Here is an 18,269-nt window from a genome sequence, read left to right on the forward strand (position 1 = left end):
TTCTCTCATAATATTGTATTATCTTCCCATTAGTGTGATGAATGAGGACTTGAAGTATGAATAACTACAATTGACTTGCTCTATGGTCGAAACTCGAAAGTCTTTGATGCAGTGCCTATGTGACAACCGGCTGCGCAGTTTATCGTTTTGACATACCCAGTTTGTTTTCTTCTACAGAAGGCCCATCATAAAAGTCTACGACAGGTGTTCTAGAAGGATTTTGTATGGTGCCCACCAACAGTCTAATAGACTGTTAGGTGAAAGGGGTACACCACAAAGTGGTATACCGTAAAACATGAGAGGCTGCTGCACCCATAGCAAGGCCATGACACAACTAGATGGTGATTTCAACTGAATATAGCTGTGTGATACAAGCTTTATTAACAGAACCAGAGTTGAAAGTTGTCGTACTCGCTCTCCCTGTTAGATCTTTGTAGTATATCACAATTGGGCCCCTGAGTTGTCTGATTGCATCTAGTTTGCATGAAAGTATAGAGTGCATAAGAGGGGGAACCCATGGGTTGGGGTCCCCTATGGATGCATGGAGCCTCTATGGTTGTATGATGCAGGATACTCAACCCCAAGGAAGAGCTACAGAAAGTATGATCCGGATGTGTGTTACCCCATTGTGACACCATGGCTTGTTGTACCATGACCTGCTGAGAGGACCTGTAGCCATCTAGGGACTGTTGGCTATGCCTGGTGACACCCCCTCCTTTGAGTTCTGCAAATCTGCAGTGAACTGTGTCGTCCCCTGTGGTTTGTCAGCAACTACAAAAGAAAAGTGCTTGTACCACTGACACGTACCGCAAAGGTGTCGCACTGCTACTTCTGAACTGTGCAGTGACACCCACAGCCTCTGCCACTTCCCGCTGGCAGACTTACCCAAAGCCAAATCAAGTTGGTCTTCGACCACATCTGGCAGGCATTAAAAAGACAGAGCAATGACAGCTATGTACTTGTACACCCAATCAGTGCTCAAAGAGCAGACACTACACTTGGATATAGACACTTGAAGAATTGCAGCTTTCCTTTGTGCATCACCATTGTGCCTTGCAAAGCACAGAAAAGTTACCGGGTGACCCAAGATGTTTTTAAAAGTATTGTGAGGCCATAAAACATCTTAAAGTTGCAGAGCATACTATCTTAATAAAAATCAAAGTCTCATATCTTGTAATTAAAATAATGAGTTTTTAACCTTATACTTAATGTGATTGATTTATGTGGTGCATAAACTAGGTGTTCTATCCCACCACACACTACAAAAGTAAGGCTTGACTGTTGAACTTCTCTACTCTAAGAGCAGGTACTTGGCAATTCAGTGAACATCCGGATCCTGTATTTCGTAGGAAAGCAGCAACGCATTTTACAGGGATTGCCTCCCTGCACTTTAATCACAAAGGCCCCCAGAGAACTAGCCTGATGCTCTCTATAGTAGCTCTTTCTTCAGACTATCAACCCACAGATCTCCTCTGGTTCATTAACTGCTTTCACATGGAGGAAGAGAGGAAGACGTGAGCTGTGGGGGGCTTGTGCACTTGCGCGTGAGCTGATGGAAGGGTCCAGGTACAATAAGGATCCTGCATGCACTTTTCCTTCAAAATTGCTTTTGTTTTTCTGCTGCAAAAGATTTTCAAGGCCTCTACCCTTCAGCGTGGATTCTCATTATCCTGAACAGTGGCGGCTGGTGACATTTGAAAGTGGTGTGGCGTAAAATGAAAATCGTACTGCACCGAGCCCGAACCCCTTAATTAATTGTGCTGGCTAACCTTTATGGGGGATTTGTCTCGTATGCCTCTCCCTGGTCATAGCCTCTTAACCCCTTAAGTGCTGCCGTCGGCCAACGGTCGTCACGGGCACTACCTCCCCAGTGCTGCGTGCGACCGCTGGACGTCCAGTTCAGCACCGGATAATGGACAGCGCAGCCCTGGGGAGGTTTGTTTACTAGCTCCCAAGTGGTTAATAAATCTGTGCACACTGGCGTCAAAACAAACAAATTGCTATGGTCATCGCTTTAATCATTTCTATTATGTGAACAACCCTTTGGCGTCCCTAGAACCAACATTCAAGCCACCAGACCACTAACAAGATCCAGCACCCCCCGCAGCGTGCATGCTATTCTGGACGCAGGCGGGTATTTCACAATAAATAATTCAGGACCCTGACCTGTACAAAAGAGTCGCAAATGCGATGTTTTTACTGAGATCATTATAATGAAGGTTGGTTAGCATTGTCCTTGGCGATGGCGAGGCTTTAGGCCTACTCGTGTTTTCACATTTCAATATTTTCCAGGCTTTAATTAAATCAGGTTGTAGCCGGTGGCATCAAGATCAACGCCGCGCAGCCTTCTGCTCTCCGGGTAACGATTGCTACATGCATGCAGGAATGTGTTCGCGTTTCCAGTGAATCCTGTCAGTGGACACCGTCACCGTCAGGACTCACGGGGCCCATTTTGTAGACGAAGGGGGAGGGTTCGGATTCACCTGCTCTGACTGAGACGTCACTGGCATGGCGCTAAAAAGTATTCTCATGCACATTTGTCATTTGGGCTTTTAATTTTAAACCAAATTGTACTACTACCATAACTACGACCTTGTATGCTAAATAGAAAATAATTACACGAACATGGAACGTGTGCGTGGCGGGCCTGCGGCCTGTCTTTTCTGTTGGCTGACTGGCTGCCAAGTTAGTAAATCGTCGTGGCTTTTCTGGGAGAATTGGAGGTGTAATGTGAGGTTGCAAATGTTGAACACCAACACGGCTATAAACAGCCCAGTTGTCGCACTGGATGTCGAAGGTGGTTGAAAGAGAGGCCAAGGCCAAGCCGATTGCCAGACAATTAAATTAATTGACGCCTAGAAATGCTGCTTTTTCCAATAGGGTCCTCTGACAATTTTTACTTTGCTTCAGAAGAACGTACAACAACATTTTACATTGCATGTTTAGCGCTGCCCGACCCTTCATCATGTCAACTTTTATATTTATTACCATACCTGCACAGGTCCGGTCGGAAATTCACACGTCCCCGTTCAACAACGCTCCAAAAATTATTCAAGTGAGGGTGGGATGACAGACTCAGACAGACGACTAGGTGAGGCCTCAGACCAGTCTCTGTCCCTCATGCGCACGAGTCACGACTCACGAGTCCGACGACCACAAGGACGATGGATGGAGGAAGGGTGACTGGCCGTGGGCCGGCCCGATTTGCCCACCACCTAACAAATGTCCAATCACTGAATGGCTTAACACTAAGCCACTACAGTGATTGGGCATTGCTTGCCCCACCACGTTAGATGCTCCCACCCCCGCGCTGAGACACTAGACTGGGTACTGTTACAGGAGAGTACTACTACAGTAACCAATCCTGACGCTGCTCTCTTTAGAGGAGAGCTGCTCTCTAAAGAGAGCAGCATCAGGATTGGACAGAGCATGAAAAAAACGCCGCTCATTTTTCAAGCACTGGAGTATGTTGCATAGGCAAACCCCGTACTCAGCAGTGCTTGCTTTTTAAAATCCATTGACTTTGCTAGCTCCAGAAAGGCAGCCGGGCAGACACCACATGCGCAGTGCGCACTGTGACTGTCTGTGCCGGCACTCCAGCGCCAGTGCGCCACCCAGTGTCAGACAGTGATTAACATCATGAGTGAAGCTTGAAGTTCACACCACGGCCGCAGGGCAATAATTATCGGGCAATTTATTAGAGCGGTGCGTTAATTTATAAAACTTTTATTAACGCGCCGCTCGAATAAATTGCCTGATAATTATTAGTGGGGCAACGCCCCACCGCCCAAATGGTAAAACCGCCACTGATCCTGAAGGAGGAGAGAATGAGAAGCAGGATTAGAAGAGTACAACATTGCTAACTTGCCATAACCCTTGTTACAATATGCAGGTCTATAGCACCATTACAGATCTGCCTGGACTGCTATTGCTGCTGCGGATGGACTAGCTTCTGGAACTCACTGGAGCCTTTCTGATCTTAGCGGAGGTCCTCTTCTACTTATGCTTGTGTGGTTCTCTGCAACTTGAAGTTTGGCTGAGAGAGGGAAAGAGCCCAGGGTTAGGATACATCTGTAGACCATACTATGTCTCAGCATACACAAAGGGTACGTATTCGTGGGAAGGAGGTGGTGCTGAGGATTCATTGAGGATTCATTAGAGATTCTTAAAGTTCTGGAAATAGGATTAATCTAGACCTGTGATTCACAGTTGTTTCTGAGCGTGACCGGAAGCAGACAACTTTGGGTCAACTCTAAAAATCCTTCTCCTGTGCTCATAGTGAAATTTAAATAATTCTACAACCTATAGATTTATTTCCAAGTTACCTTCTAATATTGTAATTCTCCAATGAATGTTACAAGGAATACAAAGAACAAAATTCGCTGTGCTAAGAAAATCAGTGTTCTACTAGGAAACTACTTAAAGGAGCTATTTTCAGGAAGTACAGCTCGATGATGCCCAAAAATTCACGTTCCATTCCTAATCCACTTGCATGTTGATCTTACACTGACACCGCAGCATGAAAGTCCCCATAAATATTAATTTTAGCATTGCCATTCAAGGGATCCTGGACCACCACTGATGACATGTTGAGTCATCATCATGCTCTACAGCCATATTAAACACATTAATGAGGTACATAGTTCTTTGTGAGGAGAATGTGGAAGTTTACCTTTGGTCGTATGACTTGTGTAATGCATGTGGCTAGGAAATCAAGGGCTCACCTGTGCCGGATGTGAATGTAAAGTCACACCCTTCCATTTAGCAGAATTGTCCTCTTCTTCCTTGTGAGGGATGCTGTCAGATCCTCACTTTAGACCAAAGACACTGCAGTCCCACCCCTAAAATCTACCAAATGGCAGTGCTCAGGAAGAACTAATCAGCAGCCCTCTGCTAACAAGGACCTCCTTGAATTTCTAATGGTAACCATGTGTACATTGTCCCACAATTCACTGTCTGGGGCTCTATATACTTCAGTCACAGCAATGCAGACAGTACACTTCCACTGTCTGAGGAAGCTGAATCCACTCTGCATATTGTGCCAGCCTAAACCAGGGACCATCCATAACGGATCCCACTAGTCTTTGATCTCTGACTCCAAACACAGACAGTCTTACTGCCACATGCATGCACCATATCCACTTCACATACAAATACTCAACATCCACATGGAACGTCAGCGCCAGGATCTTGGGGCTCACACAAAAGTGATACTTTACACAAGGGGAGTTAGTAAACCACAGTCTCCCTTGGCAGAATAAAAATAGATCTGGTCATACTAATGATTTACAAAAACTCTGTACGCTGCTACCATTGGTTTACGTGGCTATCTCAAGACGTGGACAGTTGACCCATGTTGTTCATGAGGGGGTGCTTTGTGTGTCCTTCCAGGTCATTGAATATGTTCTTTGTTACCAAAGACATGCATAGGCCTCAGAGTACAATTTATATTACCGTGATTCCAGGGCCAAACAAGACATCAGGCTACCAATTTCACTTGAAGGCATGCACGCATGGCTGGGTTACACACCCATTTACATTCCCATCTTAACAGATGCTCTTGAACAAGGTAGGATCACCACCCCAGTCTGTCTCAAGATTGGCATGGGAACTGTACTTGTTCTCCCTGCATCAAGTACAGTGTTTCACCCACATTTTAAGATTGGGCTCCCCTCTCTTGAGGACACAAGATGGCTGCTGGTCAGGAAACGGAGAGGACTGTGGTGGTACTCCAGTGGCTAGAGGCAGGGTCTGTGTAACTGTCTGTCCAGTTTGAGAGTGTAAGTATCAAGTTCCAGGACTCCCTCCAAAGCAAATCCACAGCTCCAATCCATCATACGCCCCCTCCCCTACACTCATGGTTCTCGAATCAGGATAGGACAAGGAATATTTTACTGGTGGGTTTATCTGTGGATTTCCCAAGAGAGGCCGGCTTAGCTTATTGTCTTTGCCACAGACTTTGTTAGGGGAAGCAATTGGTCTCTGCGTGCCATAAAAAGAACCTCTGGGGTACTGTGCTACCATGGTCGCATGTACTTATACCGAATTATCCATCTACATTAGAGGGCCAGATGTAGGTAGCCAAATAAAAATTTGACATGTAGGTGGGTCGGAATTTACAGAATCGGTATATTTACCGATTCGGTAAATTTACCACTTCGGTATTTTTCCGAATCGGTAAATATACCGATTCTGTAAATCCATATGTAGGTGGCACAGTTTGCAGTGCCACAGGCCCTTAGTATTTCTTATTTTACCACCCAATCCTATTGGGTGTAAAATACCGAATTCCAGTGTACATGCACATCTGTGCATGTACACCAATGCCATGTGACACACAGACATGCCCTTAGGGCATGTCTGTGTGCCACATGGCACACAAGCCTGCATTTGGGGTGCTACAGGGTGTCAAAGTAACACCCCGTTCCCCCTGCCAGGATTCGGTATTTACCGATTCTGTAAATACCGAATCGGTATTTCACATTGATTCCTATGGGCTTCAAGGCCCATAGGAATGAATGGGAAATACCGATTCGGTATTTACAGAATCGGTAAATACCGACTCTTACAGAATCGGTAATTGTAAAATTAAAATTACCTACATCTGCCTCCTTCCAATTTACCTACTCTTAAATACCGATTCGGTATGATTCGGTATTTAAGAGTTGGTAAATCGGAATTACCTACATCTGGCTCGAGGTACTTCGTGATCCAACCATTGTACTTCATTGTATTTTTAGTTTCATCTTGTGTGAGTGTTTGCTGAGGAGGTTTGATTACCTACCTATGTTACCTGCCTTGCAATTACTCGTTTTAGTTTGGTAAATAGTAAATGTTGTAAGTTTCCCAGGTTTCGTTTGGGTCACTGATTCTGACCATTAATACGATTTAATTAGCTGGAAATCCAGTTACAACACACACCCACAGCTCCACTGTTGGTATAGACCAAACTCCACTGTCAATCTCCATTCATAGTCCAGTGAAATCTTATTGTAACAGACAGAACTCCTGCTAGTACGTACTAAAAGCATGCTCTAACAAACTGAATTTCTTTTCAAATACACTGACTGTCCTGATGATACAGACATAACACCAATGCTCTTTTAACACCGAAATTCTCTCATAACTGACCAAACTTTTATTATAGACTCTAAGCTGCTTAAAGACTGCATCACGATCTGTCAAATACTGTGTTTGGTGTCTACTGCTCTACCTACTGTTGCAGGATTTACTCTAGTTATAGTTATGGGTTGTGATCTAGTTGTGGTAACAGACTGGTTTCTGTTTGTGGTTGCAGATTATGCTCTTACCTTAATTTAGCCCATTAACTCTAATTTAGTGGTGCTAATGGGCTGTATCTTAGGTGTGGTTCAGGTTCTACTCTGGTTGTGGATGATGGCTGTGCTCTTTTTATGACTGAAGGCTGTGGTTGCATGCTGTGTTCTGGCCGTGGTGTTTGCAGTCTGTGCTCTGATTGCGATTACAATCTGTGTTTGCATTGTCATAGCAGGCTGTGCTGTTTCTGTAGTCATGGGATGTGTTCCACATGTACTCATGGATGGTGTTCTACCTGTAGTGCAAGTTGTTCTCTGGCAGTAGATGTAGACTGTGCCATGGTTCTTGCAGTTTCAGGCTGTGCTATTTCTGTACTTGCAGGCTCTTCTCTGACTGTGGTTGCAGGCATTTGTGTACTGGTCTTTTTTGCAAGCCGTGCTTTGGCTCAGGTTGCAGGCTGTTCTCAAGTTGTGTTCGCAGTCTGTGTTATGACTGCATTTGCATGCTGTGCTCTTGCTGTGGTTGTAGGCTTCACTGTGATTATGATGAGGGTTGTGCTCTGGGGTTGCAGGATATGCCCTACAATGAGTTTGGTGCAAGGGTACTGCCTCACGTGTATGCTGGATATCTTGGTTCTTTATTACAAGTACATTATATAATAATGCACTTTAAATTAGGTGGACAGGATATCTGTCACGTTTGTCATGGAGAACTCCTGCACCTCGCTCTAAATCAGTCCTTTATATCTTTGCTGTGTTCCAGCTGTCAATGTAGGCTTCTGTTGAACATTCTTTTGTTACAGGTGGTGACACTCCTAGCTTAATACACATCCTTTAAATCTTTTAGAACAAAAAGTTAACTTACCTTCTGCATGCTGTATCTTCCTTGGACCACAGCAGGAGACCCCAGTGAACCACTCTACAGATGACCAAAAAATAACAGCTATGCAAACCAAGAACTCAGTGGAAGAAAAGAAGCCAGGCCTGCAAGACAAGCCCCCAAAGAGAGACTCAAACCAAACTGCAGACTCAAGGAACATGTTGTTCGGTGAAGCTCAGCCGCGGTTGAAAACCGTGAATGAGGAACCAATATCTGGACAGACCAGTACTTCAGACCAAAGTGACCCAGACCAAAGTGACATTAACCCAAATTTCCAGGCTGGCTCGACAATCTGCTCACACAACTCAGCTACCTCTCTGCAGAAAGATCTGCCTCTAGGATTAAGTGGACTCCCCCCTTCCTTTCGCCTTTATTCACCCTTGAGCCATCTTCCTCAGCCGTACCACCATTCCTACACCTCACTCCCAGTGCATTACCCTAGGTTTCTTTTTCCATCGTATTCCTCAACATTTCCATTGATCCCTTCATTAAACAGTTGTAGTGACCTCATGCCTTTTGCTATCTCTGTGCCTTCAACCCCAGCCTACCCCAAACGTCTTGGAGAAGGGCACCCTCCATACACATATGGAGTGGTGTTACCTTCCCCAACATCTCTGCCAAAGCAAGGGGCTAGTGAGCAACAGACAACTAATGCTCCCCTGATCCCCTCACCTACGCGTTCCATTTCCCCACCAAGATCAGAGTTCAGGATGTCCGACTTCAGCCTGCCTCCTGGAGGTGGCTCTTTGCCTAACAGGGTCATGCCACAACCAAGACCTACATTGTGGCCTACCTCTCATAGCAAGAGGCTTCTACTTGAGGTGCCCCCGAGCAAGCAGCTGGATCCATCATCTGGTGCTGGTATTCTGCCCTATCCACTGAAGAAGGAAAATGGCAAGATCAAGTACGAGTGCAGCATCTGCTCAAAGAGCTTTGGACAACTCTCCAACCTCAAGGTACGTCTGTCCCCTGTCTTGGATAGCAGACTCTTACCCATTCCATTTGTGTGTCCAATGAACAATGTGCATTTCAGGTCATTGCGCACCATCTCCCCAGTCAATACTGCCCTACAACCGACACTACACCCCATCTGACCAGTCATTACTGCCCCACTGCGTTTATCCTTCCACTCCTATCCAGTTAGTGCGGCCCTTAAGTAGGTCTAGGTTATCTTTTGTTACACTGGCGTAATCTAGTGTAATTTCATGTTACGCTTTTTACGTGAAAAGCTCCAAATTACACCATTACTTCACGTAATTGTTCATCTGTTAGGGGGAAATCCTATCACAGGAGCATGGGAACAGCAGAAATGAACAGAACTCGAGAAGCTGCTGTTTTTGTTGTGAGATTTAGCACTATTTTTTAGTGAAAAGATCTCCTCACTCCTATTTTGCGCTAAAATATATAGCACTAAATGCTGATTTTGTGATTTGAGTAATTTCACATCGTTTTGCTTAGTTTTCCAGAAATTTCACATCATTACACAACGGGAAATTACACCAATTTCATACACCAGTATCTTAAAGCCCTCATTGTTACAATGTATCCATTTAACACCACCGCATAGCCCTCAGTGCTCCCCAGGTATGCAACCAGTCCTGCCCTATAGCACTCCTTTGTCTACATATCTCAATGTAATGCCATTTTATACCCCCTCGTTGATCCCAGTGCCTCTGATGAATATTACCTACTCCCCTGGTGGATTCCCTGGTCTACAGTCTTTATTGCCCTGTAGTAATCATTGCTTTCAGAATCTCTTGTTGGTACTGCAATACTGCTCCCATGGCTCCTTTTATTTCCTGTCACTTCTACCCTAGAGATCTCTTTGCTCCTCTTGTCTCCAGACATTCCTACCATTGTTTGTCCTGTTTCACTTCCAGTCCTGTCATTACTCTTTATGTCTAGAGTCCTATAGCCTAGGCCTACAGCTCTTCTGCTTCTTGTATCTTCTGTCATATTTGTCCTTGTTCTCCAAATACCTTGTTTCAGAACTGCTCTCATTGCTTCTCTCTCTTTAGTCAATCCCATGAAGCAGTTCACACTCTTAGTTGTGTCTCCAGTCAATACTGCCCTAGAGGTCTCATTGTCTAAAGTCAATACTGCCCTTCAGGGTTCATTGTTTTCATTGTCTTCAGTCAATTCTGCCCTACAAGTCTCATTGTCTTCAGTCAATTCTATCCTACAGGTCTCATTGTTATATGTAATGTTATATAGATTTATACAGCACACAGCTACTCCCAAGAGTGTCCTGTTGTCTCTACTAAATACTGCCCTACAGGTCTCCTTGCTCCCACATTTACAGTCAGTATTATCCTACAGTACTCAAGATTCCCAGCGTATCCAGTTATTCCCGCCCCCTCTATGTTCTATCAGCTCTACCTGCCAATCTTTCTCACCCTACAGCCCACGTTGCCCAATACCTTGCTTGCCGCTGATGTGATCACTACAGATAGTGCAACGAAATCCAACAATAAATCTGATGTCCTTCCAGACTCTGATCTCACAGATCGGGTGGCAGAGCGAGTAACTTGTAGTCTATGAGGGATAATTGGTCCCTCAACCCCAGCTCCTGCGCAGGGACATTAGTTCAATATCACCAAGCCTAATTTGTCATCTCTGCATTGTGTAGCCTGAGTAATGCCTGTGTGCCGTCTTGCCTTGTCTGCAGGTTCATTTCCGGGTACACAGCGGAGAGAGGCCTTTCCAGTGCCACATCTGTAAGAAGTGTTTTACACAGCTGGCGCACCTGCAGAGGCACCACCTGGTGCACACCGGCGAGAAGCCCCATCAGTGCCTGGTAAGTGACTTTAGGGTGCCTCAAAGAGGCATCAATAATAAATGTAGGGCCTTTGGCCAGGCAGATTTAGCGTACCTGGAGATCATGTGCCATCCAACCCTCCTGCCACACCTGCTGGGAGAATCACACACACCTGTTTAAAGCTTACATAAGGACTCTGTGACACTACACTGAGCCTGAAATCATCCTACAATAATATCATACCCAATACCATCTGCCACTACTTCATGGAAAGGATATAACTACTATTCTTACCACCAGATTAACTTGCCTAGGCTTACTTTGCAAGGTAGTGGATGTGTTATTTTTGTCATGCGGTGGTATATCCATGCGAGATGCTTCACCTCTTGAAATTTCGGTGTCACCCAATATCCTACTTAAATGAGACGGCAAGCGATGCAGGGATGGACTGTAGTTTAAATGCTCTCCTGAACGGTGTACAGAGACATCATCTGCACAAAAGCATGGGGCTGAGTAATTACCATTTGAAAGCAGTGAAAACATAAGCTACTATAAAAAGCCAAAAAACCGTCTTTCATGATAAAGAACGAACAGTCAACATGTGTTTCGAGGAAAACCTCTTTGTCAAGTCTGTATGTAAAAAATACACAGAATACATACCATATATACAGATATCTTTTCTAGTGTACACATAAAAACTTATGAAAATGCATGCAAACAATAAAGAAAATGAAAACCTATAACAAAGAACATCAGAAGATCAAAAGTGAAAAGAAAAAGTAAAAGAAAATGGGATGAGAGGATCAGAATTAAAAAAAGAAGAAGAAGCACGAAAAAGCTGCACAGCTACAGAAAGAATAACCAAAACTGCCTTAAGACAAAGATTGTGATCAATTAATAATGGTGATTCTGTATACCGTAATCCATCGTTATTCAGAAGTAGAATAAACACACCAGTCGCCCTAATGTACCACAAAATATAATCAATATGCTTATAGTTATAAGATCCAAACTACAATATTATTTTTTATATTTAAAAAATCTCCAGATGTGTATAAATTTCAATCTAAGCGATTTAATTCACAAGCATTGGAAAAGCCAATAGGTCTCAAACTCAGCTACGCGAGGTCTATTGCCTGCGTTAGTATTTTCTTAACCATGCTGCACAGCAGCGCAGCCACTGTGCAACATGGCTGAAATAAAAAAAAACATAAAAGAGCTATGATGCGTGCAACACTGGCCATGCCATAGCGTTTTTAGAAATTCTTTTTGAGGCATGTGCAACATGACTAGAAAAACATGATGCCCAACCTGAATGGAGGGATGGGTGGGAGAAGGAAGAAGGATGTGCACTAAAGCTAGAGATGCCGACTTCAGAAATGGGGAACCAGGTTCAAATCTAACCAATGTTGTAAAATCTAATATATTTTTATAATGCAAACTGTTGTTAAAAAGAATGATAAATATGTAATGTATAATTTTATATAAAAATATTTTAAACAGATATTGTTTTACTTGGAATTAATATAGTTTTCTCCAAAATCATCATTTATCTTTATTCCCAGATAGTGGAGATGGTCAAGTAAGTTAAATATCACTAGTGGGCTGCAGCACCCATTGTGCTACTCACTGTGGTGACCCAGTGAACCCTCCACCTGGCCTACCATTGTAGCCTGACTGTATAGCTTTAAACTGCCATTTTGACCTGTCAAAATAAACTCTTTTGACCGGTCAACACCTTCCTTTTAAATGTTAATAAGCCACGCCTGAGTAGGCTTTATGGCCCAGAAGGCGTGGTGCATGCTATATAAAGGTAGGACATAAAAATATTACTGTTCTATATATCCTTGCAGTGAAGAAGGACCAAAAGCTATTTTCACAGTAGCAAGGTTGGCTGCACCATAGGAAAACACTGGGGTACATTATTACATCTAATATTTTTAATTTTGTTTTGTAACCAGCTAGAAAAATAATTTGAGGACTCTTTTTAATAGTTATTGAAAATCCAATTTAATGGTAAAATCCAATATTGTATAACTATTAAGGAAAGAGTACCTTTTGAAAGTTACATTTGCCCTACTTGAAGTCCCTTGAATCTAATCTGCATTTTCCCCTCCCACTTCTGCCAGCTACTAATTAGCATTTCAATAGGTTTAAACTTGCTCTTAGGACAAGGATGAAAGGCCTTAAGTATGGGGAGGTGTTGTTGAAGTCTTGACACGATGGCCTGTAGACTGGGCCAGGAGCTTGATTAAGTTCACTGAGCCCTAACCTGTCACAAGCGGATGTGACTAACTCCCAAGCCTCCACCGTCCTTTAGTCCCTGCCAACCAGATCGTCTGAATACACAGTGGGCGTCTTGTTAGGTTAGCTGGATTTGTAGAACGTGACTTATCACTGGATAGGTTAACCAGGCACTGGAGCAGGTGTGTAGGTGTGGGGGGAGTGAGTGATTGGTCAGCGGATAGCTAGTCAAAGATCTAGGTCTTCAGCTTCCTGTAGAACTCAAAAAGAGAGGCAGAGGTCCTAATGTATAGCGGGAGGATGTCCCATGTTTTGGGTATGATGTGGAAGAAGGATGGGCCTCCTATTCTGCTTTTGCAGAACGGGATGTGTGCAAGTGAGGCACAGCACAGGTGTTTGATGAGTTGATTGAAGTGAAGGAGGGAGTTGAGGTATGCAGGTCCTATGTTGTGCAGTGCCCTGCATGTCAGTGTGAGGAGCTTGACTTGCCTGTGTTTGTGTATATGTAGCCAGCGAAGCTCTCAGAGGTGTGGGTGCGGCAAGGGAGGTCTAGGGTGAGTCTTGCTATGGCAGTCTGTATGATCTTAAGTTGGTGGAGGAGGTGTTTAGGGATTCCGGCATAGAGTGTTTTGCTGAAAGTCTATTCTGCTTATGAAGAGGGCTTGAGTGACGAGATGTCTGGTGTTTCTGGGAAGTCATTTGAAGAGTCTTCTGAGTATGTAGAGTGTATGGAAGCAGGAGGAGCTGACAGTGTTACTTGTGCTGTAATTTTGTTGATCATCTAAGATGATTAACAAGTTTCTTGTGTGGCTAGTTGGAGTAGGTTTGGGGCCGAGCTCTGATGGCCACCAGATGGAGTTCCACAGGAAGTTACTATTGCTAAAGACTAGCACTTCAGTCTTGTCAGAGTTGAGCTTTAGGAAGGTGGCTTTCATCCACTCTGCTATACTGATCATGCATTTGTTTAAGTCGATTCTGGTGGTGATGGAGTTGCCAGACATTGATACATTGAGTTTGGTGTCATCAGCATAGGAGATGATGGAGATGCCATGTGCTCTGATTACATTGGTGAGTGGTATCATGTAAATGTTAAAGAAGTTTGGGCTGAGTGATGAGCCCTGTGGAACTACACAGATCAAGTTCTTGTTTATGGTGGTAGTCTCAAATTTCTGTGTTTTTTCTGTGAGAAAGGAGCATATCCAAAGTAGGTCTGATTCTTGAATGCCTTTTTGCAATTTTTATATGAGACTGGAGTGAGCTATCAAATGCAGCTGAAAGGTCAAGCTGTATGAGGGCAGCATTTCTCCTTGGTCCAACAGTGTGCAGATCTCATCCTTGGCAGCAATGAGTCCTGTCTCTGTACTATGGTTGCTCTGAAAGGCAGACTTGGGGTGAGCGAGTAGGTTGTGGAGTACAAGTGGTTGGTGAGTTGTTGAATGATTATCTTCTCTATTACTTTGACTGAGTTTAGGATTAGGGAGATGGGGCGGAAGTTGCTCAGCTCACTTGGTTCTGCCGAAGGTTTCTGAGGAAGGCCATGACTGCTGCGTGTTTCCAGTCTTCTGGAAAGGTGGTAGATTCGCTGGAGGAGTTCTTGATGTGTGAGAGGATTTTGCTGACCAGAGTTCCTCCTATGTTGTAGATATGATAGGGGCACTGGTCTGTTGGGGCCCGAAGTGGACAGTTTTTATGAATATAGTGGGGTCTCCCTCGGTGAGTGTTCTCTAGTTGGTTAGGTGGCTGCATGGGTTGGCTGTGGGCAGGTTGGTGATGAAGTCCTTGGAACTCGCTTGTTTTTCAAATTTACTGTAGATCTTATCGATTTTGCTGTGAAAGAAGTTAGAGAGGTTGCCACAGAGTTGCTGGGAGGGAGTGATAATGAACTCTTTGATAATAGAAAAAATCTCCTTGCAGTTGTTGGAGCTGGCCTCAATTTTTTCAGTAAGGGCTCTCCTCTTGGTTTCTCTCAGGAGATGGTGGTAGTGCCTGGGAGCAACCTTTTATGTAGATCTGGCACTGGCTTAGTGGTTGGACCTCTATTTTTGACATCACAGTGTCAAATCCTGGTAGAGTGCCAAGATCTACTTGACAGGTCTGCTGGAGTTTTACATATCACAGTGGAGGCTCACTTCAAAGGGCAAGAGCGTATGCCAAAATAGTTCTGGTGCATCCATGGACTGGTTGTTGATGAACCCTGCTTTGTTCACCCAGGCTTCTGTCTCTGGGCTTTTGGGGGAAACAAGGACTGCCTCAAACTTCAATTTGATGTTTGATGTAGGAGGCCACTAGGATTACTATACTACACTCCCCCCACACACACACCCAACCCTCAACATGTTTCGTTTTGACCGAAGAATGCTGCCATCTTGAAAATGTCCCCATTGGCTAGGGTTAGCCCCAGTAACCTTTACTCCATTGATTATGGTGAGCCCAGGGGTCATCCCCACCCACCAGCTCATGTCAGTCATAAATGTGGCATCTCCAGGTATCCTCTTCCAAATACTCCTGGACCTGTAGAAGATCAGAAAAGGACTGCGTCTGCTGTCTGAGACCTGAGAAGAGCCTAGAAGACTGGACCTGCTCTCCCTTCCAGGACAAAGATATGGCCTCCAACGGTTTTATGGTTGACCTCCTATTAAAGCTATGGGGACACATTAAGCTACATTAGGCCTTTTCCTGCAACTATCTAGCTGACCCGTGGCAGCTGGACCCCGTTGATCTCTGCCTGCTACCTTGTGAGTCTCCAAGTGTCTCCTCTGTGGTCCTGGTGGGCTTTACAAGTGTACTCCTGTGGAGGATTGGGACTTAAAGGACTAAGGTCAAAAGGTAAAATCTTTGACCAGGCAGGGAAAAATGGTTAGTGTATCTCACAATTGCTCCATTGCTGTCAATGTCAACTTAGGCCTAGGTCCTTCTCTTCTATGACAATTGACTACCATTGGTACATTATGCTTCCTTGTTCTATTTCTACTTAAAACTTCTAAATTTCATATGTCCAATTCCCCATATTGGATTTCTGTAATTGGGTGTTACGTTGTTGTGAGAAAAGTGGTTTAATATGTGGTGTGGTTGTGAGACCTCACCATGGAATACATTGCCCTGTTGCTGTAGGAGGAAGTCGGCCAACTGACTCTTGGAGTTCACCTCTCCTGTCTGGGGCTTGGGAATGGCAATTCCATGAGCCAGGCACCACATGCACATTGTATTCTATGCTAGCTAAAAGATCAGCATGTGCAGTTGAGTGCTTGGTGCAGCCTTTCTTGCCAAGTCCAGGGAACAATGGGGCAGTCCTTCTTCAGTCCTCTCTCTTATCCAGGTGTGATCTGAGGTCTGGGTACCAATGGTGCCATATTTTTGCCCAGAATGTGCCCTCGGGAGATGGAGCAGTTACTAGCCAATGGGGCACTGGGACTCTCCCTGCCTGATGATTACTTCCTGCAATGTGTAACATCTTGCTATCCCAGAGTGCACTATTTTGCCTGATCCCTAGATGGCAGAACCCCACTCCTGTTATATGGAGCTTGGTAGCCCACCCCAGAGGATGACTAGCTGGGGACTACACGCCCAAGGAAACTCCAGCTGGCAACTGGTGTCCCCTCTCTGTCCCTAACGCCAACCCACCACCTCAACAAAAGAGCAGCCCCTTTTGTATGTGTCCACCATTTGCCTTTCAAAGCCAGCTTCCCCTTTGAGGCTTGCCCTTTTGGGCTCATACCCTTTGTGACTTCCTGCCAGGGAGAGGTGTACATCTCTTCCAATGGCAGGTCTTTAATGTTTGTAATCCTGTGAGCTGTTCATACGTCTTCCAAAGAGGACAGAAGACTGTCTTGTGGCCAGCATCTGTGAGTGTCTACAGGAAGACTTGGGCAGCAGAATGGCAACTTTCTAAAATTTGAATTTCTTAAACAGTTACATTACATTTGACTTGGGCATCAAGGCATGTTCAATGTAACAATTCTTTTCATACCTTGAAGCATCAACTTTAGCTGTCCCATTTAGAAGTTGGCACTGCTGAGTAGTCTACATGTAACCTCGTACTCACTCGCCAATTGGGCTACTTATGTTTCTGCGGTACAAAATGACAATTTGTTTTTTTAACTGTTAGGACATATAAAAATACATCACCTACTGTTTCAAGTCAAGTCAAGAGTTCTTTATTCGATGATTAAAAATCACCATAAAAGCAAATATACATAGAGCTGAATAAAATCCAATTAAATCATTATCAGAACCCTGCTTGTAATACAATCTATTTTTTAAAAGAAACTTAACAATATAAATGCATTGGGGGGTCTTATCAATCAATCAATCCCCCCCTCTAGTTACCCTCAGTCGGACCGCCACTTTAATGAAATTCATGATAGCATAATGTCAATGGATCAGTCGCTTGTTGCAGGTAGAGTAGAGCAGTTTTAGCATGTTTCAATTTAGCTTGTTTTAGAATTCCTACCAAGAATCTTCGCCTAGGCATTGAATAACAAGAACACAATAATACAAAATGAAGGGAGTCCTGCGGAGACCTATTGTCGCAGCCGCAGGCTCCCTTCTGCTCAATTGAAGTTAAAAATCCTGACGGAGACGCTAATAAATATGGTAAAAAATTGAGCCTAAAACGACACATTAAAAACCTATCCTGGGCATTATACATAAGGTATAGGTATGGCTCCATTCCCTCTGTACTTTTGACAAGACTATGGGCACTCACAGTTTGTTTGGACCCTTCAGCCTCAGCTTTGTGTTTTATTTTCTGGGCTAGAAAGGCTCTCTTTATGATCACTATGTCCTGAGGTACGATTGCTACCGGATCAACAAAGAGATTCTTATAGCCAAGGTTTTCTAAGCTTGCCTTTACATAATTGAGCCATGGAATGCTCATACTTTTGTCCCTTCCTAGGCAATAACTTAGAATTTCCCTGCTTAGGGACGCCTCAGGATTTGTCCAGATTTTCAACCATGCCAGGATGGGTCTAAGCTTCACCAAATCTTCGAGGTATGGCCTCCCTAGTTCTCTATGTGCTATAACAGCTGGGGTACTTTGTGGGATTTTCAAAATTGATCGTAAATATTTGTTTTCTTCCCGCTGAAGTTGCGTAGTGTTGAAAAAGCCCCATAC

General features: G+C 44.2%; 1 protein-coding gene across 4 annotated transcripts in view; it reads left to right on the plus strand.

Moving 5' to 3' along the window:
• ZNF683 (zinc finger protein 683) overlaps positions 1–18,269 on the plus strand; it is a 334,807-nt gene that overhangs the window by 304,443 nt on the left and 12,095 nt on the right. For all 4 annotated transcript variants that reach the window (XM_078682653.1, XM_078682651.1, XM_078682652.1 and 1 more), the window contains 2 exons: positions 8,122–9,110; positions 10,823–10,951. In XM_078682653.1, coding sequence (XP_078538779.1) covers positions 8,122–9,110; positions 10,823–10,951 — 1,118 coding nt within the window. The remainder of the gene's footprint in view (positions 1–8,121; positions 9,111–10,822; positions 10,952–18,269) is intronic.

The sequence above is a fragment of the Lissotriton helveticus genome, chromosome 3_1 (assembly GCF_964261635.1).
Source record: "Lissotriton helveticus chromosome 3_1, aLisHel1.1, whole genome shotgun sequence".
Lineage (NCBI taxonomy): Eukaryota > Metazoa > Chordata > Amphibia > Caudata > Salamandridae > Lissotriton > Lissotriton helveticus.